This window comes from Crocodylus siamensis, chromosome 2 (genome assembly GCF_052110815.1).
Source record: "Crocodylus siamensis isolate JL-2025a chromosome 2, ASM5211081v1, whole genome shotgun sequence".
NCBI lineage: Eukaryota > Metazoa > Chordata > Crocodylia > Crocodylidae > Crocodylus > Crocodylus siamensis.
The window spans coordinates 114,811,690-114,839,401 of record NC_143396.1 but is presented as its reverse complement, the minus strand read 5'-3'; the positions used below and the strand labels follow the sequence as shown (position 1 = coordinate 114,839,401).

Sequence of the window (27,712 nt, the reverse complement as noted above, 5' to 3'; positions counted from 1 at the left end):
AGCTTTCCACACCAAGAACTGAGCATATTCACACCTGTAGAAGTTTTCCAATATTTCTGGTTCCCAAGAAAGACCAGAGCTGGAAAAAACAATATTACACCACTCTTTCCCCAAAACTCAGCTAGATAAGTAAAGAGTTAAATTCCTTCACTGAGCTGAGGGAAGAGAACCTGCAATGATTGCAATGATTGGTTCCAGTGAGGCAGAAGGCGAGGCAGAGGCAGACTAACTGAATCAAGAGATGCTTAAGTTTCTGATGATGTGAGCTGTGGCTCACAAAAGCATACGCCTGTGATCCAGTCAGCCTGTAAGGTGTACCTCTACCTTGTCTTCTGCCTGACTTGAGACTATGATGGCTAACTACCTCCCTCTTACCTGTGAGAACGGGGGAAAGGGTCACATCAAGCAGTGTTTCTTGTGGTGATGGTTTCTTGGAAAGAAGATATGCTTTCTTTATTCTAACCAGGGCTTAGACCAGGAAGCTCTGAATACAAGACACTATATATTATCATGTGCTCCTCTGATTATTAACACTGGGTGCATCTACATGTGCCATTAGTACACATGAATTAGCTCTGGAGTTTACTGTTCCTGGGTGCCATGTCTGCACATAAGCCTGGGAGAGCTGCACATTAAGCTGGGTCAGAGCAGTCCCAGCTGGCAGGGGGTTAGCCTGCCAGTCTGGGCCTGCTCCAACCTGGGTCGAGGCTGCTTTGGTATGGGGCTAGCTGGCAGGTAGCCCATACAGTGAAGCACCTTCATGCTCCAGCCAGCCAGAGGAGCATCTACATGCGTGCCATTGTGGAGTTTTTTATTCCGCAGTAATTTACTTCAGCCTAATATGGGTACACATGATGTTTACTGTGCAGCTAATTAGTCAGCTGCACAGTAAGTGTCTTGTGTAGACGTGCCTAGTGGGATCCTTCATGTTTGTCAATGTTTCCAGGCAAGATGCAACAATTACATATTTTCCTGCCACTTGGGAAAAGTAGAACAGCTTTAGTTTGTTTCCTACCCAGAATTAAATCTATTTAAGAGAAAAATCCTTGGAAATAATTCATTCCAAAAGAGCAAAGGAATGCAATTACTTTCACCAAACCTTTCTATATCTTTTACTTTTAAGTAATTAGCTACCCATTTCTTTTAGACTTCAGGCATAAGTGATATTTTTGCAATTGATGTTAATTTTGTAGAAACAGGATTAGCTGTATTATATTAAGAGGGTTCCTTTTAGTTTAAATTCAGTTAAAAAATATAGATCATTTTAAGAAGTTAAATTTAAAAAACTAAATTTAAGAATCTTGTTTTTAACTGTAAACATATAAGCCTCTAAAATAAATTATTGTCTGGTTGGGGTCATTACAATTTCTGTGATATGTTACGGGTTTGGTTTGTTGTTAAAAGAATTAAAGGCTACTAAGAACTAAATTTATGACAGCTTATTAAAAAGTTATCTGAGTTACTGCAATAAACCAAGTAGCAAAATGATTTAACAGATACAGAATTTTACCAGTCTTATAAATGAATTAATAATGTTGGTCACCAGAAACCACAAAGTATGTTATTTTAAAGAACAGTTTGATACTTTTCTAGTTAAATGAAGTGATTTTCTATCCCCATGAAAGAAGTATTAAAATCTATGACCTCAGTGAACTGAGCACTGGTACTCTTTCTATGTACATTAATCAATCAATTAGGTGGTATAACTCATTTGATCTAAAGATGTCAGTTGCATTCAAGAAAACTATCCTTTATAAGAATGTATCTTTTTCATCCACTAGTAGCAGACAACAAGAAACTGACAGCCACATGAGACTTTGCAGGTACTTTTAAAGATTTAGCTGTGCCGTGGAGAGAAATAGGACAATGATGAATAAACTGAAAGGTTTAGGAATGCAGAGACTATAGCTTTGGGTCTTATGCTTTTCTTTCTTTCTCTCTCTCAAAAGATAAGAGAGAGGGATCATCTATTGGTTACTGAATAGAATGAACCTATTTACACATTATTCCTGGATTAGGTATTGATCACTAAATGTTTGCACATACTATGACTATAATAGAAGAATATTGAAAAGACTTCCCTTTTATTTTTTGATTAACTTAAATGTAAAGAATAGTTGGAAATTAAATTTGCAGAGAAAACCTTGAAGTAGTTTAGGATCTTATAAGTTTTCTTACATGTAATATACTGTAAAGCACCTGTATATCTATCTGTATGCACGCGTGCACACACACACACACATATACATATCGACTTTATAATGTAAATACTATTTATTTCTGCATGTATTAACTCTTTTTTTAATTGGCATTCCATCCAGGTACTTTTGTGTCTGTATATGTCATGTTAACTGTTATTAAACTGCCAAGTCAAATTTGCTTTTAATTATCATCATACAAAGTTATCAAGTAGTTTTTGTGTAATTAAAAATAAAATATAAGTTTTTAAACCCAGCCAGATTCTTGTAAAGGGAAAAATATAATCTTCAAATATGATTGTACAAAGCATATTTGAAAACATCAAAAACACAGACTAATGTAAAGATTCAATGTTTAGACAAATCAACCTTAATATATCTACAATTAAAATGTAGAAATTAAGGTTTTTATAGCTTTTATTTTAATAAAACTCATACACAGACACCAAATTTGATCCCAATGGAATCTTAATTTTTTTTTCAAGAAAGAAAGCTAGCTTTTTAAAAAAATCAGCACACTTAATACATAGGAAACTTACACCATGTGCTAGGGCTCAATAAAAAAGGATATAAAATGAAGGGAAAAAATCATAAATGTTTCAACAATATTTTAGGCTTTTACTGATCTGTACTGAGTCTTTGACTCAAGGAATTAAAGCTACCCCTCTATACTTAACTCATTGTCATCTATAAGATAGTTTTCAGAAGATCACTACATGTACTTCACCAGCTTCCAAATATAGTATAATAAAGTGGGAATAATTTTACACTCGCAGGATCTTTTTTCCTATGTATTGGAAAACAGTAGCTGTAAATTAAACTGCCCATATCAAACTGGTACAATGCAACTCCCTGTACTGTAACTCAAAGATAGATGGGAATTATATGACCATAATCAATTAGATCAAGCACACAATTTTTTAAAAAGTGTAAGAGAGCCATGATTATATTTAAATATCTGTGTGTAAAGCAAGAGCTAAAAAAGAAGAAACAACAGCCGGTAACTGTTAGCACTGGAAGTTGGTTGAAACTTCAGGCAAGTAATTAACCTTCTGGCCTTTAGCTTTAAAATCCCAAAAAGCAGTTCATAGAATTTCTTTCACAATTTATGAACAACCAATGGAATTTATGTCACAGTCAGAGGATTCCTTTGCTGAATTAACCCCAGCTCCTTCTGACCCTCAGAAGCCATAAACCAACAGGATATAGCAGGGGGAGAATGTGCTATAGTGTTTCAGCTGACCTACAGAGTGCTGTCTCTGTCATTGCAAAGCTGGAAACCCAGATGATGAATTACAGAGCAATATGCCAAGCTCAGATGCAAACATCCAGTGTTCTTACATACACGCACACGCAGGCATTGTCACTCACCCCAAACCAGTGCAGTTTCTGCTAGGCCTCATTTACAGAGCCTTATTCTAAAAATTACTAATTGAGGAAGTGTGCACATATTCAAGAATAAGTACCATGTATTAAACAACAGCTAAAAAGAGTTAACATTACATTTTCTTGTATGGATTACTATGTACAAGAGAGACTTCTCCAAAGCAATATCTTTCAAGCTATGGATCATTTGCACTCTAATCAGTAGAGCTGGGCTAAAAGTAGAACAGTTCTCTCTCGGGAAAATCTGATATTTCTACATTTGTTTCCACCCCAAAATGGGTAGACAAGTTGAAATGCTGAAAATCATTGCAGAATTTCAAAATTCAGAAATAATTCAATTTGATGTCAAAACAAGAAGCTTCACCATTTTGAACTGAAAGGTAATATTTTAGACTTTCAAAATGAAGTGTTTCTAAAGGTTAACATGAAATCTTTTCAGTTGATATTAACTGAAAATTAAATTAAAATGTAAAATTATTGTGATGAACTGAGCCCAGGCTCATACAAATCTACCCTGCCTTCTACATTAATTTAAAATGACATTTTCAGTTAAAACCATTTCATTTCATCCTGAAATGAAACATTTTGGTTTATCAATTTACACTGGGCTCTTTACATGTCTAGATCATTTGCTCCCCACCACACCTTGCAGCTGTCATTGTTGAAGGGATGGACACTGAGGACAGGAGTGAGAGAGACCACGTGGAAGACAAGAAGAGGGAGGTTGGGCAGAAGGGGCTTGACAAGAGCATAAGAAATGGAGTCATGACCAGAAAAAAGAGAAAAGAACAACTACACCATCTTCCCTGCTCTGACTTGAGTGTATTTTGTGTTTCTGCCTACTATTTATTTAAATAAAAGGGAAAGCAATCTCAGCAGAATTTTGTGTTATAGAAGTTATGAGTATTAACTTTCAAAAACAATTCATTTAGCAAAGACTAAAAGCTTAAAATGCAAATTAAATTAATCTCTTCAGTTGGTCTCATTATCCTGCACCAGATACATTTGGAATGGTACATCAAACAAATAAAGAAATTGATCTTAACAGGTAGCTTTGATAGACATAAGTGATTAAGACTTTTGTCAAACAGTAAAAAGCCAAATGATTAAACATACACATTTTGTCATCTTCCTCCAAGCCAAATCTGTTTATACAAAAGTTAAGAGAATGTCATAGGAATTTGATTTGTTAGCTGCAGCTTCATGTGTCAAACTCACATCTATCTCCATTTATGCTGGAAGCAAAGCATTCCAAAACAACTTTTTTCAGCTACCTGGCAGCTCCTTAAAATGAACTCCCCATCTGTGGTAAATGGAATCTACCAGTATGACCAACATGCTTATATAAGTGCTGTGTAAATGTATAGCAAGCTGGATAAATAAATGATCTGGATTTGGGTGTCAGAAGTGGACTGGCTAAGTTCGCAGATGACACCAAATTATGGTGAAGTGTGGTCACACTACAGAATAGGCTGGGAATTCAGGATGACCTGGACAGGCTCACAAGTGGGCAGATCAAAACCTGATGACATCCAACACAGGGAAATTCAAGGTGCTTCACCTTGGGAGACAATACCCACATCATACTTATAGGCTCACTAGGCACCATGACCAAAAGAGATGTGGGAGTCATGATTGACCACAAAATGAACATGAGCTACCAATGAGATCCTGCAGTTGGCAATGCAAATAAAACTGGCTTGCATCTACTGATGTATTTCATGCAAAATCCAAGAAGTCATCCTCCTGCTTTACTTAACATTGGTAAGGCAACAGCTGTAGTAGTGCATCCAATTCTGGGTTCCGCACTTTAGAAAGGATGTGGAGAAGCTTTCAAGAGTCCAAAGGAGAGCCACACACATGTTAGAGGTCAAGAGAACAGGCCTTATGAGAGGCTGAGAGACTGAGAGGCATGGGACTCTTCAGCCTGGAAAAACAAAGGTTCAGGGGTGACTTGGTGGCAGCCTATAAGTATATAAGGGGTGTGCATCAGGAACCGGGAAAACTTCTGTTCACCAAGGCGTGCCAAGGGAAGACGAGGTCTAGTGGTCCCAGACTGCTGGAAGACGGTTTTAGGCAGGACATAAGAAAAAATTTCTTTACTGTCTGAGTCTCCAGAGTCTGGAATAGACTCCCCACCAGAAATGGTGCAAGCACCTACTCTGAATACCTTTAAGGAACACTTGGATCCTTATCTTGTTGGGGTGATCTGATCCCAGCTGACTTCCTGCCCCTTGGGCAAGGGGCTGGACCCGATGATCTCGCAAGGTCCCTTCCAGCCCTAATGTCTATGAAATCTATGAAATAACTGTTTTTAAATAAACCATCCAACATATGAACACACTTGGATATAAAGACATCATAATAAAGACAAATGTTGCAAGAGAAACTCTGACTTGAGATGAGCTTATCAGAGGTGTAACTGGCCAGTACCATGCCCTTGTAAGTCCCCTGTACCTCTTTCCCTATATACTTTGCCCCTTCCCTGCAATGGCTGAAGCTCTGGCAGGTAGCGGGGACAGCAGTGGTGATGACAATGTGCAGTGCTGGCAGCTACTGGAGCTTTTCTGCTCCTAGAGGGAGCCGTCACCTCTTTTTGTTCCTTTTTTTTTGCCACTGACATGTGTCATGAAGTCAAAAAAAAAGTCAATTTTTGGCAGCAAAAAGATGACATCCTCTCAGCAACAGAGGTTATATTTCCCAGGATGTTCCTCCCTCCCTCTCTCTCCTGTGTTGCTGCTGCTGCATTACTTTCCCCTGATGTTGGCCAGAGCTGCTGCAACAAGGTTTATAGTGCTGGGAAGGCGAGAACAGGAGGTTGAGGTGGCCCCTCACCTCCCTTCTGTTTCTTTTTTCTGCCTTTATGCAGTGCCCAGCACCCGTGCCTGATGTGCCAACCCACCTTTGTTCTACTGGAGTTTATCAAGCAAGTGACTGGATCTGAACTGGATATTGGTTAAAGTTAGAACCTGAGGTCAAGGGTTGGATATCTAGGCTTGAATTTTATACTGATGAGATGTTGTATACCTTGTGTGAAATGTCAGTTGCATCAAAACTAGAACCTGGTTTCAGATCTAACTCAGGTACTATAACCATAGGTAGGGACAAGTTCAGACCCAATGGGTTCAGACCAACTACCTTTTCTCTGAAATTTGAAAGGGTGCATATATCAGAGCTCCTTGCTTAAGTGTTTTGCAGATTTTGATCTTCAAATATGGTTTCAATTTAACCTTTTGCCAACTCTCAAATCAAACTGTTTCTGAAGGCTTGAATATTTCCAAGTCCCTCTCCCAGGACCCAAAACCTATTTCCATCACAAAGTCTGTAGAACAGGGAACTTCTTCCTCTAGTGGAAAAGTAGACGTGTTATCAGACAATCCCTTTCTCCTGACTGTGAAAAAAGAATTTCCAGGGGTCAAAATAGTGACTCATGTCCATTCACTTAATGCAACAGATAGGAGCCAAGAGGATCCTTCCACTTGGACCTAATATACAGCATTAGGTAGATTCTGAAATGCGTCTGCCATTTGGCCAGTAAGAATTATCACGTCAAAGATATGATCAAAATAATAAAATGACCACTTTACTGGCAGGGCAGTCAACATTTTCATTTTGGTATCAATTTCTACCCAATTGGTAATTCATCAATCCCATTTTTTGATAGCATACAATTCTTAACCAATGGAGACATGACAATGGCTCAGATGGCTAAAAACCAAATCATGCTTGCTTTAAGTTACTGAGTTAGTGACTATAAATTGTCATAGCTTCATTGAAGTCTCATAGTATGGAACAAGAAAGGCCAGCAGGAAATGACTAAATTATACTGGCACCAAGACCCAGATGGATAGTTAGAAAAATGCTTTCATAGACAAATGGATAGTCTTACATAATTACATATAAATCACATATGTTCTTAAATTTGAAGAATGGTAGTGAATACTGCCTACTTACCTCTGCACACATACTCCAAACCCAGAAATACAGTGGTGAAAATAATTTGGTTGTATGCCTGAAAGCTGCTTTAGCAAAATACTTAACATAAGCAATGCCATTTTGTATCTTGATAGAATTAACTGAATGCAAAAGCAAATAAGTCATAGTGGGTACATATTCATTTGATCTGAGATCAGTTTACTTGAAAGTAAACACTCCTGGTCAGGCAATTACACACTACACACACATTCCAAGCAGCAGATTGCTTCCGCTTCCTGTGGCCCTGCAGTGGGCCCCTGGCACCACCAGGGAGAGCTCGAGGCTCTCTCTGAGTATTAGCCCAGGGGCTGGCAGGGAGCAGGGGGCCAAGAGACAGCCATCTCCTGGCCAGGGTTGGGACATTGCTTCTCCCCATCCCAGAAGCAGGGAACCAGCTCCCTGACTGGAGCAGGGGACTTGGAAAGAGTTGCAGCAGAGGGGAAGGTCCAAGCCTCCTGCCCCATCCACCAGTGAGACAGCTAGCCACAAGGTCCTGGCTGGGTGGTGATTCCCTGTCCAGCTGGGGGCTTACTACTAGCTGCCTGACCAGCAGACGAGGCAGTGGGTTGGGACCTGCCCCAACCCTAGAGCTCTTTCTGAGCCCCATGCCTTGACTGTCCAACCAGGATAGTTCCCAGCTCCTTCTCTGTAATTGCAGGGTAGGGGCTGGAGAGTCCATTCCCTTCCTAGCTCCATGAGCATGGAGCTGGGTGGGGAATAGGCTGGGGAGCTTGTTCTGCTCCCAGCTCCATGATCATGGACCTGGGCAGGGAACAGGATCCCCAACCTCCACCAGCAGGAAGCTCCCAGTGCCAGCTCCACAATCACAGGGCCGGCACTGGAACATCCTTATTTCCCAGCACCAGCCTCACTGTTGTGGGGCTGATGCTGGGAGATCCTCATCTCCCAGCACTGGCCCTGCTGTTGCAGAACTGGCACTGGGAGATAAGGATCTTCCAACCTCCTGCTCCATGATCATTAGTGAAGCAGGGACGGGGAGATAAGGATCTCCCAGCATGCGCTCCCTGATTGTTATCTTAGAGCAGAGGGCTTGGAGCTCCCTGCTGTTGGGACAGTGGCGAAATATGTCTCCCTGCCCTGGTAGCAGGCAGCTGCCAGGGCACAGAGCAATCTCCTGCCCCCTGGTGGCTCGCTGACCAGGAACAGATTTGCTCCTGGTCAGGCATCTACATGAGCACTACTGCACAGTAACTACTAGTGAGTAAATTTGCTACTTGCATTTGTAAGTAGCAAATTTACTCACAATTAGTGAGATTTGTACACATGCACACACACACATATTGCCAAGCACAACTGCTGCAAACTGAACAGCTAAAAGTCATTTGATTACATATAAAGAAAGCACATGAGCAGAAAAGGCTGACAGGGCAAATGGTAAAAAGAAATCGTAACTGCAGCTGTCAACACTAAGCCAGGAAACTTCATGGAACAACTAAGTTTACACAGGACCACTATATAACAACTGTAAAAGGACTTAAAGCTGGGGGAGATAACAATACACAAGACAAGCAGCAACAGGTACTTGAGCCCTGGTGGTGTGAGGAACGTCTGGCCAGCTGAACCTACTGTATCTACTGGAAGGCTTATATAAGAATATCTGTATTGATTGTTAGGACTTGTGTAAAAGTGAAGTGTTGCATTTAAATCCTTGCTTAAAGACTGGTTTTGCTTATGTGTTCAATAAATCAAGATTTCAAACCAGAATAGTCTGACTGATCTTTTTTTTCTATTCACTTACTCTTAACTAAATTTAGCACACGTTGCATCAACCTGTGGCCACTTTCAAGATCTTGATCTCAAGCGAGCTTGTGGGAAGCCACTAAGAGTCGACCCCAAATGATCTTCAATGTCCTGTTTCCAGATTTGGGGTGTGTGGCATCTGTGCAAGGGCAGACCATGTCAATAGCTGGCCCAGCTGGGCATGCCAAGCTGGGACGCAGTGCCAGCCTGTTGTAGATATAACCTAAACACCTCCCCTTGTAAAGTAAGATGTATTTGTAGAATATTTATATAGCTTGGAGAAGTTTTTCTTCAATTTCCACATAATACTATACCTGTATGACTCCGAATATGAACTCTCAGTGTTCCGTTGCTTGCAAACTTCTGACCACAGTAAGGGCAGATTTTCTCTTTTTCTCCAGTATGGGTCTGTATAGGGTTGGGGATAAGGAAAAGACAAGGATGAAAGATTTAGAAAACCTTCTAAGGATTAGAGTCCATGGGAAATTGAATATATTGGACATCAAGCATTTTTCTTTACTTCTGTGCTCTAATATTTCCTCTCTTCCAGGTTTACATGTCCCCTTAACAGCCATTACATATTTAATTTGGTCACATCAGAGACAATCATTAATATTCTTTTAGTTCAGCAAACTTCTAATGTTTCCAAACTAATTTCTTTATTAATTGTAAAATAAACCTACTTGTCAAACCCAATTACAGTTCACTGGCTTTATAATTCTTAAGGTACTCTGGCTTATAAAAGTTCAATTCATCTTTAATGTGCTCTTGCAAACCCAGGACAGAAAAAGTAATCACCTATTTTTCTGTATCAAAGAACATTTCCATGACAGCATTTTTCAGACTAGCAAACAGTGACCTGGATACCTCATGATAACATCAACCACAACTGTATTCCTTAAAAGCTTGTATTTAGGGCAAATCTAAATTTATTACTAAACAGAATTTGGCTAGCAGATAATTTTTCCTCCAACAAAACAGAATTCAAGTTGTTTGATGTATCATTATGATGTAAGCAATATCTAGTTCTAACTAGTTTATAAAAACAAGATCTAGTTGTCATAATTTTAGAGGTGTCATGGCCAGCTCTGCTCCCTGGGTTCTAGTTCTGGCTCTAGTACCAGGGAGAGAAGATCAGCAGCGGTGGCATAAAGTGCAGGAGGCAGGAGTGGTAGTGGGAGGTTTGCTGCTATGGGACATGTTAGCTCTTTTTTTTTGCTTCCATGTATGTCAAGTGGCCATTTAAACACTGATTTTAAGCAGCAAAAGAAGAGAGAGAGAGACAGGAAGTGACCTGCTTCTCCTGCACTACACACCACTCCTGTTCCGCCCTCCCTACTGCCAGACCTGATGCAGGGAAGGTAAATGGCAGAGGGGAGAATCTGTGAACTGGAGGGTGGTCTGCCCTGTTAGATTTATTCTGAAGTCCACCATTAGGCACCATCTGGAGCTCGTGCCCTGCTTTACCGTCCTTACTGTATAATATAGACAACTGTAATGGCCAGTTTTTCAATACCCAAGACTCTCATTGTCTTTAATGCATAAGGACTGTAAGACTGAGTTCTGTATATCTAATGCATAGGACAAGACATTTATTGGAATTTCTGAATATATATTTTACTCATATCATGTTTTATATGAACCTACCCAAGCATATTCCAGACTATGCCTATAATATCTGTCAGGTTTGGGAGACAAAGTCTGTTGCAAGGTAAGAATGTATTTAATAAAAGCCAATAATGTTCTTACAAACAGCTGGAAGCATACATTGAAATAAGGAACCATTATTTTTATATGTGGCTTCATTTTCAAGCCCAGTCCAGGATGTTGAAAACTGTTTAAGACTGTTTTTGAAGTATTCCTGGTTTTATCCAAACTAAAGCTGAAGATCTTGCAAAAAATATCCAACCACAAGACTTTCAGAAATTACAGAAGTCAGGATAACCACCCAACATTTATATGCTTGGCAGCAATATTTTTGCAGAGAGCCCATTGCTATTTATTAGGACTGGTTAAAGGGGAAAAAAAGCCACACAAATTGTATCCCAGATCTCAGACACTCAAATTTTTAAATTGCTCTCTGATCTGGTTTAAGAACAGCAAGTTCTTTCCAAAAATGGTTGCCACATTACAGCAAAAATATTCCATCACAATTTTAAAAAATAATTTAGCTGTTCTACTTTTTGTCATTCAAAACTTAAATTATGTTAAATTAAGTATATCAGAAATCTGAGCTAAGAAATACAGATTCCCAAGCACATGCAAGATTGGCAAAACATTTATTTGGAAGGATAATTTTTTATTGTTTTGCATTTGTGTTTTCACAGAAGAGGTGGAGGCTCTCCTGGGAACTGGAATATGTGGACTTGAATCCCCTCCTAGACTCCTTCCTACACAAATGAATGCCTCAACTACTAGGTTAGGAAGTCATGTTCCCTCTCGGTTCTTCTGTATACAGACTCACTGGCTCTCTGAGTCTTTCCTGCCCATTAAGCCAGCTTCAGCAGATGAGATGAGCAGGTACCTCTTCCCACAGCCTTCTGGTTAGGGTGCATTCCTCAGAAGTGGCAAAAGTGCCTTGAGTCACTTCAGACAGAGGAGAGCTTAGAAACTGGGTTTCTGACTTCCTGGCCAACAAAGAGACAACCACCACTACTGCCAGATTGCCCTTCACTACAAAGGAAGCCTAGGCACCTAACTTCTCAATTTCAATAACCAGGACAGGATGAGATGCTTGAAATTTACATGCTGCAATGCCTTATTGGAGCCATCCTAGAGATCAATTAGGATCTGGCCCTTAGTGAACATATAAGTGTTGATAAAGCTTCCCTTATTGAATGAAATGGTATGGATCCTCAAAGGAGGATCCAACAGTGGCCATGTACAGATGTTCCATTCATGCAGAAAGCAGGTAAAAGGCTGGAGCCCTCCCAGAGCCCCAGGAGAATGACCCCTCATCTATCCCACCAATCAGCAGATTGCCAGGACAGGTGGGGGAACCATTCTCCTGGAACATAGAGTAAATGTTTTACTTTACTCTGTGGAAAAGTAAAGCATCAGCTGGTGACTGGCTGAAGAATGCAGACAGATAAAAGACCAAAACAAAAAGAATCTGCCCCAGAACACTGAAAGAACAATGGCAATCAACCTGCAAGGAAGAACACAGCCATAACACAGCAAAAACCCAAAGGACTGCGTGAATTGACAAAGCTATAAAAGATGGGGCGAGACATATCAATTTTGGGTCTTGTTCTGCATGTCATCCTGAAACATCAGTTCATCTGACAAGCTGGACTAGCAGGAGCCCAGCTCCTACACATGATCAACTTGGCTGGCCACTAGGTTGATCCAAGTACTGATAAGCAGGGACCTGGGTTTTCCGTTCCCCAGCGAAAAACAGAGGAAACCACGGATTTCTCCCTTTCATTATAGAAAATGCAGATTTATTCTTTTAGCAGAGAAACCCACAGATTACTTGCTTTTGTAAAAAGCTCTGCAGGCTGGCTGAGCCCCAGCCCACAAAACCTGTTTGCAAACAGGAAACCCAGCCCAGAGGGGAAGGGGGAGGGGAAGGGCAGGGCCTGAGGCTTTCCTTCAGCCATGGCTCTGCTCCGCTCAGCTCAGCCTCACTCTTTTCCTGGAGCCTGAGGTAAGTGGGGTTTGCAAGGGGCTGGGAGCCCCTCTGGCAGGGCTGGGGGATTGCAGTTCATGGTTGGAGGCACAGGCAGGGCTGATGGGGAGCCAGGAGCTAGCCCTGCCCCCATCCCAGCAGGCAGCAGTGGTGGGAGAGCCGGCTCCATGCTGCTTCTGCTGCAGCTACCCTGATAGCTGAGGGCCCCCTCTGTGGGCTGTGGGTGGAGAGCAAGAGGCATGAGTAGCATGGGGGGCTGTTGTGGGGGCAGTGAGGGGCACCAGCACTACTGGGGGAACTTTGGGGGAGTGAGAGGCACCAGCAGGGCTGGGGGGGGCTTTGGGGGCAGTGAGGGGCACCAGCAGGGCTGGGGGGGGCTTTGGGGGCAGTGAGGCACCAGCAGGGCTGGGGGGGGCTTTGGGGGCAGTGAGGGGCACCAGCAGGGCTGGGGGGGGCTTTGGGGGCAGTGAGGCACCAGCAGGGCTGGTGGTGCTGCAGGGGGCTTTTAATTTTAATAACAGATTCGGGGGGTTGTCAGAAAATTTGTGATTTTTTTATCAGAAAAAACCAGGATCCCAGCTGATAAGACTGGTAATGTATACAAGCAGAGAGAGAGAGAGAGAGAAAGAGAGAGAGAGAGAGTGTGTGTGTAGCGCTTAATCAATAAACAAGGCATCTTGACTTATCCTCCCTCATAAAGTCTTGCTCATGATTTGAGCAACTGGTGTAAAAGTGGGAGGGCAGATCAAGGCCCCCGCAGTGAGGGAGGAGTTGGGCTGGGGCAAATGCTGCCCAGCCAGGGTGGGTCAGGTATGGGACAGAGCCATGTCTCATCCAGGGGACACAGGGAGGAGGTGTGGGGTGGCTTCTGCCACTTCTTGCTGCTCATCTGGGAGCCACTGTTCTGGCACTTTCCTGCTCATCTGGTGCTTGCCAGCTGCCGCCGCTTGTCCAGGAGCGCTTGTAGGGGGTGTATGCCCCCAGATCTGTACGGGGAAGGATAGGCAGTCCAGGAAGAGTCTGCCCTGTGCAGATCCAGGGGCAGCCCCCGCCCCCCCCATGCTCTCCCAGACAAGCGGCAGGAGCCGCTGGATGAGCGGGCAAGTGCCAAACCAGTAGGTCCTGAATGAGCAGCTCACAGCAGCAGGATCTGCACCCCCACCCACATCCTCCTGACAAGCCACAGCTTCACCCCATCCATGCTCACCCCACCCCAGGTGGGCAGCGCTTGCTCCAGCCCCGGCCCCACTCCTTCCTCACCGCAGGGACCTTTCTTTATCTGCCCCTCCCATGCCCCTTCTCTCCCCCCTCCCCTTCCACCACACCAGACTTACCATCTGCATGCAGCTCTTCAAGTTGCTGGGCTGTATCGGAAATCAGATTGGTATCGGCTGATATGCCACCTTAAAATGCAGCTATCGGTATTGGCTTCAAAAATCTCTATCTAAAATCTGGGACCCCCTTGCATTCTGCCCCCACAACTTGTTCTCCCTACAGCTCCTCCCCACCCTTTACTGTCCAACCCTGCCGTCCCTGAGCACATGGAAGTAAGAGGCAAATTTTGAGAACACTGGCTTTAAAATAAACATACCTAGAGCAACTTGCTTCACAGGTAGCCATAGACTTAGTTCATCCAGAACTGATGTATTTTATCTTTTTTGAACCTACTGCAAGTTTTAGTACAGGTACTCCACAAACACACTTTTAAGTAGCACTTCTATACTTGCCACATATAGCATAAACTATTCATGATATTAGTCCAAAGCCAAAAGGCTCATGGATTTATCATACTTTTGGGCTAGGCCTCAACAGAGTCACCAGTATTTCAAGCCACGGTGACCCCATAGCTCAGCACTGGTCAGTAGGTTTGTATACTCCAGATACTCCCCACCAAAGGAATCATGTGCTAATTAGCCCCCAGTCATGACTGGAACCAGGTGTCCTTGTCAAAGTCCTAGGACCCTCCAAAAAATTTATATGCAGATGCAGCACTTGACAGGGTCCACCTCATGGAGCTGGGAGGCATACTAATCATGTGCGAAGGGCTAAGAGAGGAAGTGACTCTTTGATTCTGGATGAACTGTTTGGGTCCCATTTGGAAATGTTTGCCAGATATTTAAGGCTGGTGAAGAAACAGAAATTACTGAAAGTGGGAAAGAAAGGCACAGCTCAATTATGTGAGTGAAGAAGATAACAAAATGTATTCAGTGCAGTAGATCACCATGACTTGAAACAGAACTAATGCTAAAGGGGACTTGGCACAATGGGCATAGTACTTAGACAGGCTGCACTAACTTATCCCCATGGTAGGTTCCTATCAGCATGAGTTCCTAGTGTGGCCCACGTGTTTTAAAGTCATGCTCAGTTCTGGCTGCATTTAATCAACTTCAGAGTTAGTTTTCATTACTAAGCACATGCTGCTTTTGGCAGAAGTTTAATGATACACATTTCCTTGTATGCAAATATAAGATGAGAGGCTTCTCCCCCCATACTGGGAAAAACTCTGTATTGTAGTCAAGTAAATATGGTATTTATCCCCAACAGTTACAATGTGAACATCACTAGGTTACCTCACAAATAACCTCAGTCATGGGGAACAGTTAGTCTCATTTCAAAGCTCCCTGTCTTTTCTCACTACAGAGTTATCAGTCAACATAATCGCTTACATATATAATGGTCACTACTCTGGGCATTTGCTTGGAAGCATCAACATAATTTAGGATTACTGATTGGATTTTAAATAGGATAGCAGAGGTAATATTACAACTACTTATCCCACTGGCAAATTTGGTTTAAAAATGTAGTATTTGATTCTTCTCAGATCAGTAAATTAATTCTCATTTTGTACGCAACATCCTCAGCTGCTATAAAGTTATTCTTCATTCCTCAGTAAAAAACTTAACTCACATGGTATACATTACACTGTTGTTGAAGGTTAAGTAAATGGGATACGGTTTCAAAATCCAAGAAACTTGTATAATTTTCACTCTCTGACTTTAGGATTATGAACGTTAAATCCATCTTGATTAGGATAGAGTTCTTTAGAAATTGTATATATCTGTTATGGCAATACTAAGAAACTCCAGGTAGACAATTACTAATTCATGCTAACCAACCAAAATCACAGGACTTCCTGGAGCAATACATTAGTAGCATATGAGTTCTCAAATATACAACCAGTCCTATTTGTGGCAGGAGCAGTAGTAGTTATATTTAAGAAGGAATTGAAACAAAAGATCGATCAAAAGGGGAACAATTAGATACCTCTAATTTTTCTTAAATAAGTGGCATTCCTATTAGTTCACTAGTTGTGAATGAAAAAAAAATGTATGCTTGGGAATAAGTTGACAGGCTGATATTTTTTTCATGTAGAAATTCTCATTCTCTAGCTGATATTGTTTATTTCCAGATCTTATGGTCCATTCATGGCAAAAATCCCCAAGATGACTGTGGCAAATATGGGAGCTTCCCAGCCAGCCACAGTGCTGGTCTCCCACCACCTCTGGGCATGCTGCTGCCTACCTCGCCTGCCACACCTCATTGTTAAGTAATTACGGTCTTAAATTAGGAGGCTGCTCTTTCTGACCCTGATGTCTAGGTCCTTGAGTACATGCTCCTACCACCCGTTACATGTCCCATGCCATACAGAGGTTTTTAAAAGCTGTGTAGAGCTCTGGCCTGAGGAGGGTCGTCAGGCTTCATTCTTTTTGCTCCCCAACCAGCAAGCATGAGGTCTTTTGGGCATTTCCTGCTACCGTCATCTGAGTGAGCGCTGGGTAGTTTGCAAAATACTGAGCAGACCCTGCCCCTGTCTTGTAGCTGGGTAACTTCCCATAGCTGCTCTCCATACAGGGCTGCTGACTTGCCCCCTTATATTTAAATGGCTTCTCCTCTGTTGCCCTCCAATCGGCCTCAGGCCCACTTGTGGCCTCAGGCACCCAAAGGCTTACCTGGACCAAATTCAGTCCCCCAAGTTAATAGGACTTCAACTCATGCCCCCTACTCACAGGGCCTCAACTGGTTCAATTACTCAGATGTAGCCCATCAGGTGCACCAAACTCTGCACCTTCACCTCCCCTGAGGCACATACTCCGCCCCCTTCTCTGGGGCCTGGCATCAAACACCCCCGCAGGCTCAGGTGCCCCTTGTCAGCATGCCTGGTCCACAACTATCCTTCTCTCCCCAGGGTCTTACCCCTTCCGGGCCCAGGTGGCCGCAGCCATGCCTGGCCCCACTACCCACTCTGCGGAGCCTTGCACCCATTGGGCTCAGGTGCCCCACATGGACATGCCTGGTCCTAACTCCCTCCAATGTTACTAGTCGCCCACCAGATGGTGGGGGCAGGGGTTATTAGGCTGCCCTGACCCACCTCTCACCAGGTTGGTCCCTGAACCTGGCATTTGCTGGCCCAGCCCTGCCACTGGCAGGACCACCACTCCAATCTTCCTTTATTTAAAAGAGCTGTATTTGACACCTATCATTTTTCCATTACACACAGTACACAGTGACTATAGATAAGAAACTCTTACATGGTTCCTCTGAAAGCAAAAATAATGGATGGAAAAAATTGCATTTAGGACACTTGGTCTCCTAGGGAATACATATTGGGTATACTATGGGCTTTAGTCATGCACTTATGCTGGGATATTGAGCTAATATAAGGCTTAACTAGGTTAATCCAACTGTTCACATAGATTCTTAACCTGCATGCAGGACCTTCACCTAATGCAGAAGGTATACAGTCCCACTAGGGGGAATGCCTCACTGGACTTTGTGTTGGCTATGCGGGATGACCTAGTAGGGGAGCTACAGATTCATGGTCACTTCAGGGACAGTGAACACCGATCAATCAAATTCACCATACAGTGTCCTGGAGGACTGGAAAAGGACCAATGTGGTTCCTATTTTCAAGAAGGGGAGGAAGGAGAAGCCAAGTAATTATAGGCCAGTCAATCTCACCTCCATCCTTGAAAAAATCTTTGAAAAGATTGTGAAGGATCATATTTGTGGAAGTCCAGTGGGAAAAATAATGCAGCAGGACAACCAGCATGGATTCGTAGCAGGTAGATCATGCCTGATAAATCTGTTTTTGTTTTATGACAGGGTAACAAAACGCTTAAGACACAGGAGTAGAGGTGAATGTTGTTTTCTTGGATCTCAGCAAAGCCTTTGATACAGTATCTCATCCCATTCTCATAAATAAATTAAGAGGCTATGACATAGATGTTTACATGGTGCAGTGGGTGGCAACTTGGCTTAGCAGTTGTACCCAGAGATGGGTAGTAGATGGGTCAGTTTCAACCTGGAAGCATGTGCGTAGTGGGGTCCTGCAGGGTTTGGTCCTTGTCCTGTACTCTTCAATATAGTTTCATAGTTGGTAGGGTCAGAAGGGACCTGAGCAGATCATCAAGTCCAACCCCTTGCTTTGGCAGGAAAGAGTACTGGGGTCAAACAACCCCAGCAAGGTGTTCATCTAGCCTCCTCTTAAAGACCCCAAGGCAGGAGCCAGCACCACTTCTCTTGGAAGTTGGTTCCAGATCCTAGTCGCCCTGACAGTGAAGTAGCGCCTCCTGATGTCTAGTCTGAATCTATCCTCTGCCAGGTTGTGACCATTATTCCTGGTCACTCCTGGTTGTGCTGGGGGAACAGGGACTCTCCCAATGCCTGCTGGTCCCCTGACTAGTTTGTAAACGGCCACTAGATCTTCCCTCAGCTTTCTCTTGTGGAGGCTGAACAGGTTCAGGTCCCTTAGCCTCTCCTCATAGGGCCTGCCCTGCTGCCCCTGATCATGCGAGTGGCCCTCTTCTGGACCCTCTCCATGTTGTCCACATCCTTTCTGCAGCGCAGCACCAAGAACTGGACAAAGTACTCCAACTGCGACCTGACCAGTGTTGCATAGAGGGGGAGGATCACCTCCTTGGACCTGCTCGAGATGCATCTGTGGATGCATGACAAGGTACAGTTGGCCTTCCTGACCGCATTACCACACTGTCAGCCCATGTTCATTTTGGCATCAGTAATGACTCCAAGATCCTTTTCTGTCTCTGCACTGACGAAAAGGGATTTCATAGACATTAGAGCTGAAAGGGACCTCGGAAGATCATCGAGTCCAGCCCCCTGCCCAAAGGGCAGGAAGTCAGCTGGGGTCATAGGATCCCAGCAAGATAAGCATCCAATTTACTCTGAAGGTGTTCAATGTAGGTGCTTGAACCACCTCCGATGGCAGACTGTTTCAGACCTTCAGGGCTCAGACAGTAAAGAAATTTTTCCTTATGTCCAGACTGAAACAGTCTTGCAGGAGTTTATAACTGTTCGACCTCGTCATCCCTTGGGGCGCTCTGGTGAACAAACATTCCCCCAGATACTGGTGGTCACCCCTGATAAACTTATAGGTGGCCATCAGATCACCCCGAGCCTGTTCTTTTCCAGGCTAAAGAGCCTGATAGCTCTCAGTCCATCATCATAAAGTCTGTTTTCCTGACCCCTGATCATGCGTGTGGCTCTTCTCTGGACTCTCTCAAGCTTCTCCACATCCCTTTTGAATTGTGGAGCGCAAAACTGGACACAGTACTCCAGCTGCGGCCTCACCCAGGGGAGAATGATGTCCTGGGATCTGCTCGAGAAGCATCTATGGATGTAAGCCATTACAGGCTCGTGTTCATCTTCTGGTCAATGATGACCCCCAAGTCTCTTTCTTCCGTAGTGTTAGCCAGCGTAGCACTGGCGAACCTATAAGGATGCTGCAGATTTTTCTTCCCAAGGTGGAGTGCCTTGCATTTTTCAGTGTTAAACACCATCAGGTTTTTGTCCGCCCATTTGCTGAGCCTGTCCAGGTCAGCCTGGATCACCCACCTGTCTTCTGGTGTGGATGCTTTGCCCCAAAGTTTGGTGTCATTGGCAAACTTGGCCAGTCCGCTTCTGACTCCAATGCCCACATCATTAATGAAGATGTAGAACAATATGGGTCCAAGGACAGAGCCTTGGGGGGCCCCACTGGTCACAGGGCACCACGATGAGTGACTTCCATCAATTACTACCCTCTGAGTCTGACCACAGAGCCAATTTCCCAGCCAGCAGACTGTGGTGGACCCAAGGCCAGAATTGGCCAGTTTCATCAAGAGGTGATCATGGAATACCAAATCAAAGGGTTTTTTGAAGTCAAGATATATGACATCAATCTCTTCTCCCTTGTCCAGGTGATAAATCACCTGGTCGCAGAAAGAAATGAGATTGGTCAAGCAAGACCTACTCGCAACAAACCCGTGTGGCTATCCCTTAGGATGTTGGCATCGGCCAGTCCATTAAGGATGGCCTCTTTAATAAACTTTTCTAAGATCTTCCCCCGGATAGAGGTCAGGCTGATGGGCCTATAGTTAGCCAGATCCACTTTCCTCCCTTTCTTGAAGATAGGCACCACATTGGCTTTCTTCCAGTCTTCAGGCACTACACTAGAGCACCAGGAGTTTTCAAAGATCCATGCCAGAGGCTAGGCTATGATGCTTGCCAGCTCCTTGAGTACCCTGGGGTATAGATTGTCAGGGCTGGCTGACTTGAAGGTATCCAGCCTCTCAAGGTGTTTCTTCATGAGGTCAGCATGGAGGGCAGGGGACTGCCCTCAGCCTGTAGGTATGGTGCTGGTTCTTCCTCCCCAGGTGCAGTACCTTGCACTTGTCTGTGTTGAAAACAATCCTGTTCTCATCCGCCCACCCCTGTAACGTGTCTAGGTCCAATTGCAGCCTATTCTTCCCTTCTAGCATGCCCACTTCCCCCCACATCTTAGTGTTGTCTGCGAATTTGAACAGGGTGCTTTTTACCCCCTCATCCAAGTCACTGATGAAGAAGTTGAGCAGTGCAGACCTGAGGGCCAAGCCCTGCGGAACCCCACTGCCCACATCCCTCCAGGTCAAATAAGACCCGTCCACCACCACTCTCTGGGTGCAGCCCTCCAGCAAGTTAGTGACCCATTTGACTGTGTAGGTGTCAACACCACAGTCCGCTAGTTTTTTTAATGAGAATGGGGTGAGAGATAGTGTCAAAGGCCTTCCTAAAGCCTAGAAAGACTACATCCACTCCAGTCCTCTGGCACCACACCAGAACAGCATGAGTGCTTGTAAAGCTGTGCCAGGGGTCCCACAGTGACCTCTGCTAATTCCCTCAGCACTCTGGGGTGGAGTTCGTCAGGACCAGCTGATTTAAATATGTCCAGTCCCTCCAGAAGTTCTCTGACTAGATCCTCACTGACCCTAACCCTGGGTGCACCTCCCCTGGGGCCTACGGGGGTCCCAGTGGGGGGGGGGGTGACCCAGTCCCTGCTCAGGAAAATGGAGGCAAAGAAATTGTTAAATAGGTTAGCTTTGTCATCTGGTGCAATGATCAGATTTACTAGTGTGTCTCGCAGAGGCCCCATGTTACCCGGTACCTTCTTTTTACCCCCTATGTATTTAAAAAAAGGACTTCTTGTTGTCCTTGATCCGGGTAGCTAGTCCCAGTTCCATCTCTGCCTTGGCCTTCCTGACCGCCCCGCTACAGCCCCAAACAACTGATGTATAGTCCTCCCTGGTGATGGCCCCTCTCTTCCATTGGATGTATGCCTCCTTTTTAGCTAGGAGATGTTCCCGTATGCTTTTGGTGAGCCATGGGGGCTTTTGTGCCCTCTTGCCCCCTTTGATCCTTGTTGGGATTACCTCTCTTTGCGCTTGGAGGATCATCTCCTTAAGGAATGGCTACTCTTCTTGGACACCCAACTCCTCTCCTCTCTGGGACCTCAGTGCCTCCCTGTCTATTCTTCTTAACTCATTGAAGGAGATCTTCATCAGTGAAGGATCTTCATCAGTGACTTGGATGTGGGTGTGAAGTGTACTCTGTCCAAGTTTGTGAGCAATACTAAATTGTGGGGTGAAGTGCAAACTCCAGAGGGTAAGGAAAGACTGCAGGGAGACCTGGACGGGTTAGAAAAGTGGGCAGTGCACTATAGGATGCAATACAATAAGGACAAATGCAGAGTGTTGCACTTCGGGTGCAAAAATATCCACCACACCTACTGGGTAGGAAGTGACCTTCTCAACAGCACAGAAGCAGAAAGGGATCTTGGAGTCATAGTGGACTCCAAGATGAACATGAGTCTATTTGTCATGAGATGCATGGCAAATAGAACCAAGGTGGTGATATTTCCCCTCTATGCTGCATTGGTCAGACTGCAGTTGGAGCACTGTGTCCAGTTTTGGGTGCTGTACTTCAAGAAGGATGTTGATAGATTCAAAAGGGTCCAGAGGAAGGCCACTCATATGGTTAGAGGCTTACAGGACAAGCCCTAGGAGGAGAGACTGATGGACCTGGACCACTTTATCCTCTGCAAGAGAAGGCTGAGAGGTAATTTTGTGGCCACCTACAAATTAATTAGGGGGACACAGCAAGGGATTGGAGATGCTCTGTTCACCAAGGCACCTCTTGGGGTAACAAGGAACAATGGTCACAAACTGACAGAGAGCAGATTTAGGCTAGATATCAGGAAAAACGTCTTCATGGTAAGGGTGGCCATAATTTGGAATGGCCTTCCAAGGGAGGTGGTGCTCTCCCCTACCTTGGGGGTCTGTAAGAGAAAGCTGGATAGGCATCTGGCTGGGGTCATCTGACCCCAGCACTCTTTCCTGCCTAGGCAGGGATCGGACTCGATGATCTGCTGAGGTCCCCTCCGACCTCAGCACCTATGAATATGTAAGGGTTACAAAGTTATCATTATACATGGACTCCTGTTTGGATCTGGATTCAGTTCTGACTTTCCCCAAAAGTCTAGTGGCTGTCCTCAAAAGTCTAGTGGCTGTGGGTAGCAAGTTTTAAACAGTTCTACTTCCTGTTCAGGCTGTATCCAATTATCATCTACCCCTTCTGTTTTTTCATTGGCTATCATTTTCTGGACTTCTAAGAATTTTCCCCAGCATAATCATTCCAACATAATACAAATAAAATCAACCAAAGGTCTACATTTGCTAACAATACTTATATTGTCAAATGATGGATTTAATATGCTTAATTGTATTATACAAATTATAAGATAATATTTTCAGTAGGCATCTGTGCTATATATTTGCACCCACAATTTTGACAGTCAAATTCCTGCAGGAATGCATATACAAATACACTTATCACACAACGTATTTCTAGGATTCTCATGACTAAATTTAATAATAAGGCTCTAACATATAACATTTTTCAAATCTGAACCTATAAGCATAAACATATATGTATAGTCTCATATTTATTACATCAGAGAAGCAACAAATGTAATTATTACTTTCTAGCTTTTAAATTAACCTTAATTCTTGAATTTTCAATCTGTCATCATTACCACATCTAAAATGATTTTGTAGCCTGAACAATTCATTCAGAAGCAATTAGAGAGATGCCATTATCTACAAATATATAAGATATTTTGTGAGATTCATTTGCATACTAATACTTTCCAGTTTTTCACAAATCCTACTAGCACAGTGATCAGATTTCTACATTATCATATGTTTTACAGTGAAAACACAACTAATTTAAAAAACAGAAGGAAACATACTTCAGAGTAAAAGCCTGAAGCAGGGTTGCCAGCTGTCTGTAAATCTTGCTATAGTCCATAAAAAAGAAGAAAAAAAAATTAAAAAAGGCTTGTCCATAAGTCCATTAAAAAAATCTGTCTGTAAAAAATAAGAAACTGTGAGCTTTATTTGAAGATATGTTTTTGGAATGAGGCTGAGTGCTGATGGACAGACAGAGTAGGGCAATGCCATCTTATATCTGAGCAGGAGCAGTTTGGTACTCTACAGAGAGCTCTGTCAGAACTTTGTGACCCATGGGAGTGTCTATAGCCCTCTACTCCCACCCAACTACATGCTGTCACTGTGTCTTGTCTGCCAGCACCTGCCTGTAACAGCTGCTCACTTCAAAAGTATGCAGACTGCATAGCCCCAGGCAGTCTGAGGCACCAGGTGGGAGGGTGGTAGAGGGGAGGAGTGTGGCTGGGACAAAGCTGAAGGACTGGAAGGGGGTGGGGGAAATGGGTGGGTTGGGGTCAACATAGTGTGAGGTGTGGTCAGGGGTATCAGGTTGTGGAAGTAACTAAGGGACCCCTGACATGGGGCAGCATGGTATAAAACCATTGACCACTGCTAGTTAAATAAAACTCTATTCAATCACTTATCACTCGTATTAGTATTATTATGTATAAAATGGCAAATTAGAAAAAGAGCAAGTGATAATCTTAAAGCATAGATGAACCCATGGATGAGAAAGAAAATTGGGCAGAATGTGTACATTTCAGTCTGCTTAAAATAAAGATCAGGAATTCAAAGAATGCATTTGTGAAGACAAGGAAAGCAAGCATAATGCTAAACACAGCTGGAGTAAGATGTTTATTGTAGCACATGGCGGTACACGAGACCAATAAGTAGCACAAAACATGTCAGCATATTATCAATGATGAACACTCCATTTTAGTTGAGTGTTACTTCCAACTGGGGAACTTTGTTCACATTAGAACACCCAGTTAAAATTTATTTTCCCAGGTTTCTGGATGTGGGCTAGAGCCAGATTTATAAAACAGTAAATTGTAAAGCATATGGTAGGAAAAACATATGTCAGCAGAAAAGTTTGATAGTTAGTAAAAAGCTTTCAGGTTGTTACTAAAACATTATTTTCTTGGGTTGGCAACCATACCCCGAATCTGGCCACTAAAGACTTACTTTCCTGCAACTAATTTTAAAGAGGGAAAAAAAGTCAAGGGAAAAAGCCAAAAGTTTCAAAGATAATCATAGGAAAATGTTCCTAGGCTTTAATCTTGTGATGTAAAAATCCTTAACTCCTCCTTATTCCAATGGGAGTTAAAGTGAACAACACTTGCTGAACTGGGCTTTTAATAAAGAAATGAGCACTTATCTGTCAACAGACTAAGACTACTAAGAGATGGGTAACTAAGTAGGCCACAGTATTTCTACATTAGCTATTCACCTGTGAAATTCTAGGTTCCAATGTAAAAAAATGAGTTTAACACATTCTGTTTACCAAGGGACGTCAGTCAGATGGACATACACAAACATCCATCTATATCAGGGGTCAGCAACATTTTTTAACAGAGTGCCAAAACACCCACAAACTTAACTTCAGCCTCCAAAAGAGAAGGCTGAGGGGGGATCTTGTGACCTGTTATAAACTAGTCAGGGGGGATCAGCAGGCACTGGGGGAGTCACTGTTCCCCCGAGCACCGCCAGGAGTGACCAGGAATAACGGTCACAAGCTGGCAGAGGGTAGGTTTAGGTTAGATATCAGGAGGCGCTACTTCACAGTCAGGGAGGCTAGGGTCTGGAACCAGCTTCCAAGAGAAGTGGTGCTGGCTCCTACCCTGCGGGTGTTTAAGAGGAGGTTAGATGAACATCTTGCTGGGGTCGTTTGACCCCAGTATTATTTCCTGCCATGGCAGGGGGTCGGACTAGATGATCTGCTCAGGTCCCTTCCAACCCTAGAAACTATGACGCTTGTAAGATGTTGGTGTGCTAGGGGCAGATGGTGAGGAAACTTCAAGGGGCCCAATCTTTGTGGCAGGGCAGCCCCAGCCACTTCCTGAGGCACACGCACCACGCAAAATGCCTTCACATGCCACACACTGGCACATATGCTGAGCGTTGCCTACTCCTGATATATCTTATAAGTGTTAAATACAGATCCCAGTAAGACTTCTATACAAATAATACAATATGCATAAATATGCAAAACTGCAACTTCACAACACGGTGCCAGGGAATCTGGCAGCTCAGTGCTCCACTGAGTGGCATGATGCCATGGGGGAGCTTCTGGATACTCAAAGGTGATTTTAGGGCTCTGTGCCACTTGGGGCAGGGGTACATGCCTCAGTCATGCAGTGCAGCAGTGTGGGGAAGTGCCTGCCTGTGCACATGTTCTTTGCCAGGGGATAGGGAAGTACCATGTGCCATGGGGTGGGGAAGCACCCACCCAAGTGTAGGGGATCACCTGCTCTTGGTATATGGGAGAGCAGTGCAGCAGGATGGGAGTGCACCCACATCTGCACATGCAATACAGCCTGGAGGGGACCCATGGCCCTCACTAATGCAGCTCCTATGGTGTGCAGCCCCTCGCTGAGTCGAAGTTGGACAGCCCTGTGCTATTACACACCCAGGCACAGACTACAAAGTAAGATGAGAATGACAGTGGAAGCTTTGAATTTCCCCCTGCTCATTATTTTGCTCAGTATTCATAAGGTTAAACAATGTGCCAATAACATATACTATAAGTGCTTAATATAGTATGCTTATACAGCATGACAGTAATTACATTTGGCTTCACTGTTAATGCATAGAAACTTATACGATATATTGCAGGCCTACTCATACTTTAGAAAGTTAAGAATGTACGCACAATGGTTTTGAGAAGCCCTCTCGTTTGCATGTGGTGACAACACTTGAACTGACTTATTCTGACTGGCACTTAACCTCTAGTCAAGAATATGAGGAAGTGGTCTCTTCTAAAGCTGATACCAGTGTTGTTATATAGAGCGGTACAGAAAAGAGTGCTGTAAGATCAGTGCAACAAGTCACTTCTGCTATACAATCAGTACTGGAGTGCTTAGACAGGATTTCTGCCTATTCTTCTAGAGACTCTGGTTGTCACCAGCAATTCCAGGATTGTAATAAGTGGATGTAATATGTTTATTTTTGTTAACAACAACCAAATGTACCAAATGATCAACACCCTCCGGAAACATGGAGGGTTTTATACTTAGCCAAACAAGCAAGAAGTAAAAATGTAAAGGAGTCAATTATACTCACTTTTTTATGACTCTTAAGGACTGAAGGAGTCACAAAGGCTTTGTCACACAGATCACATTTATATTTCTTATGTCCATCATGTACAACTTGTATGTGAACATTTAAGGTGTCTTTTCTTTTGAAGGTAGCATCACAGTGATCACACTTGAAGGTTCTCTCACCTTATAAATAGGAAAAAGCAAAGTGTTAAGCTATTTTCAGAAATCACATTAACTCTCTCATCTGGGAAAGAGAACAGGGCCCAAAAATTTGCTGCGTGAAGCAATTACACAGCCAGGTCCAATATTGTGTGTTGCCAGCTTCTGATCCTCACACAAAAAGAAGGTACACCAGGTATGCCAAAGCATGGTCTCTCCTCTCCCTTGGCAAAATATAACACTCAATTTGCGCAAAATAATCAACTGGAAAATGAATGCATCTCAGTTTTCATTATGTATTCTTGTTCCAATTCAAATGCCAACAAATGGAGAGATTCCCACTAATTCCAAATGGGCTATGCAACAAATCCTATCTGGTAGCACATGCTGAAAAACTCATTATGGAGACTATTTAAAGACAAAGATGTAAAATGACTTTGATATTATTTGTCAAATGCATTCTCTCCATCGCAAAACAGACTTTACTTCCTGTACAAGTAGATCTTAAAACTATTTTACTCAGCTAACACAGGAGGAGCCAGTAAAGATCAGGACTATTTTTACTGGCCTATGCGGTATGTAGGCAGTCTTACACCTCTAGGACCTCAACTTTTTCCCCCAATAATATACTTAATAAGTTGTAAAATCATTCACTTTGATAAGCAAAAATAAAAGCAGTTTTATCTGAGAAAAATACAAGTATTAGAGTACAGAATACTTTATCCTCTAAAATACTTAGCCCCCGTCACTTAGATTCATAGTCACCAGGCATGCATTGTAACGTGCCTTCTGGTAGAGATTTTA

At 43.4% G+C, this 27,712-nt stretch overlaps 1 protein-coding gene across 12 annotated transcripts in view; it reads right to left on the bottom strand.

The window, feature by feature from the left end:
- Positions 1 to 27,712, bottom strand: part of PRDM5 (PR/SET domain 5) — a 172,622-nt gene that overhangs the window by 50,773 nt on the left and 94,137 nt on the right. For all 12 annotated transcript variants that reach the window (XR_016440802.1, XR_016440801.1, XM_090036622.1 and 9 more), the window contains 2 exons: positions 26,772 to 26,932; positions 9,635 to 9,728 (listed from right to left, as the gene is read on the bottom strand). Coding sequence is in view for 10 of the 12 variants with exons in the window: in XM_090036622.1 (XP_089892748.1) it covers positions 9,635 to 9,728; positions 26,772 to 26,932 (255 nt within the window). In the remaining 2 variants the exon portion in view is untranslated. The remainder of the gene's footprint in view (positions 1 to 9,634; positions 9,729 to 26,771; positions 26,933 to 27,712) is intronic.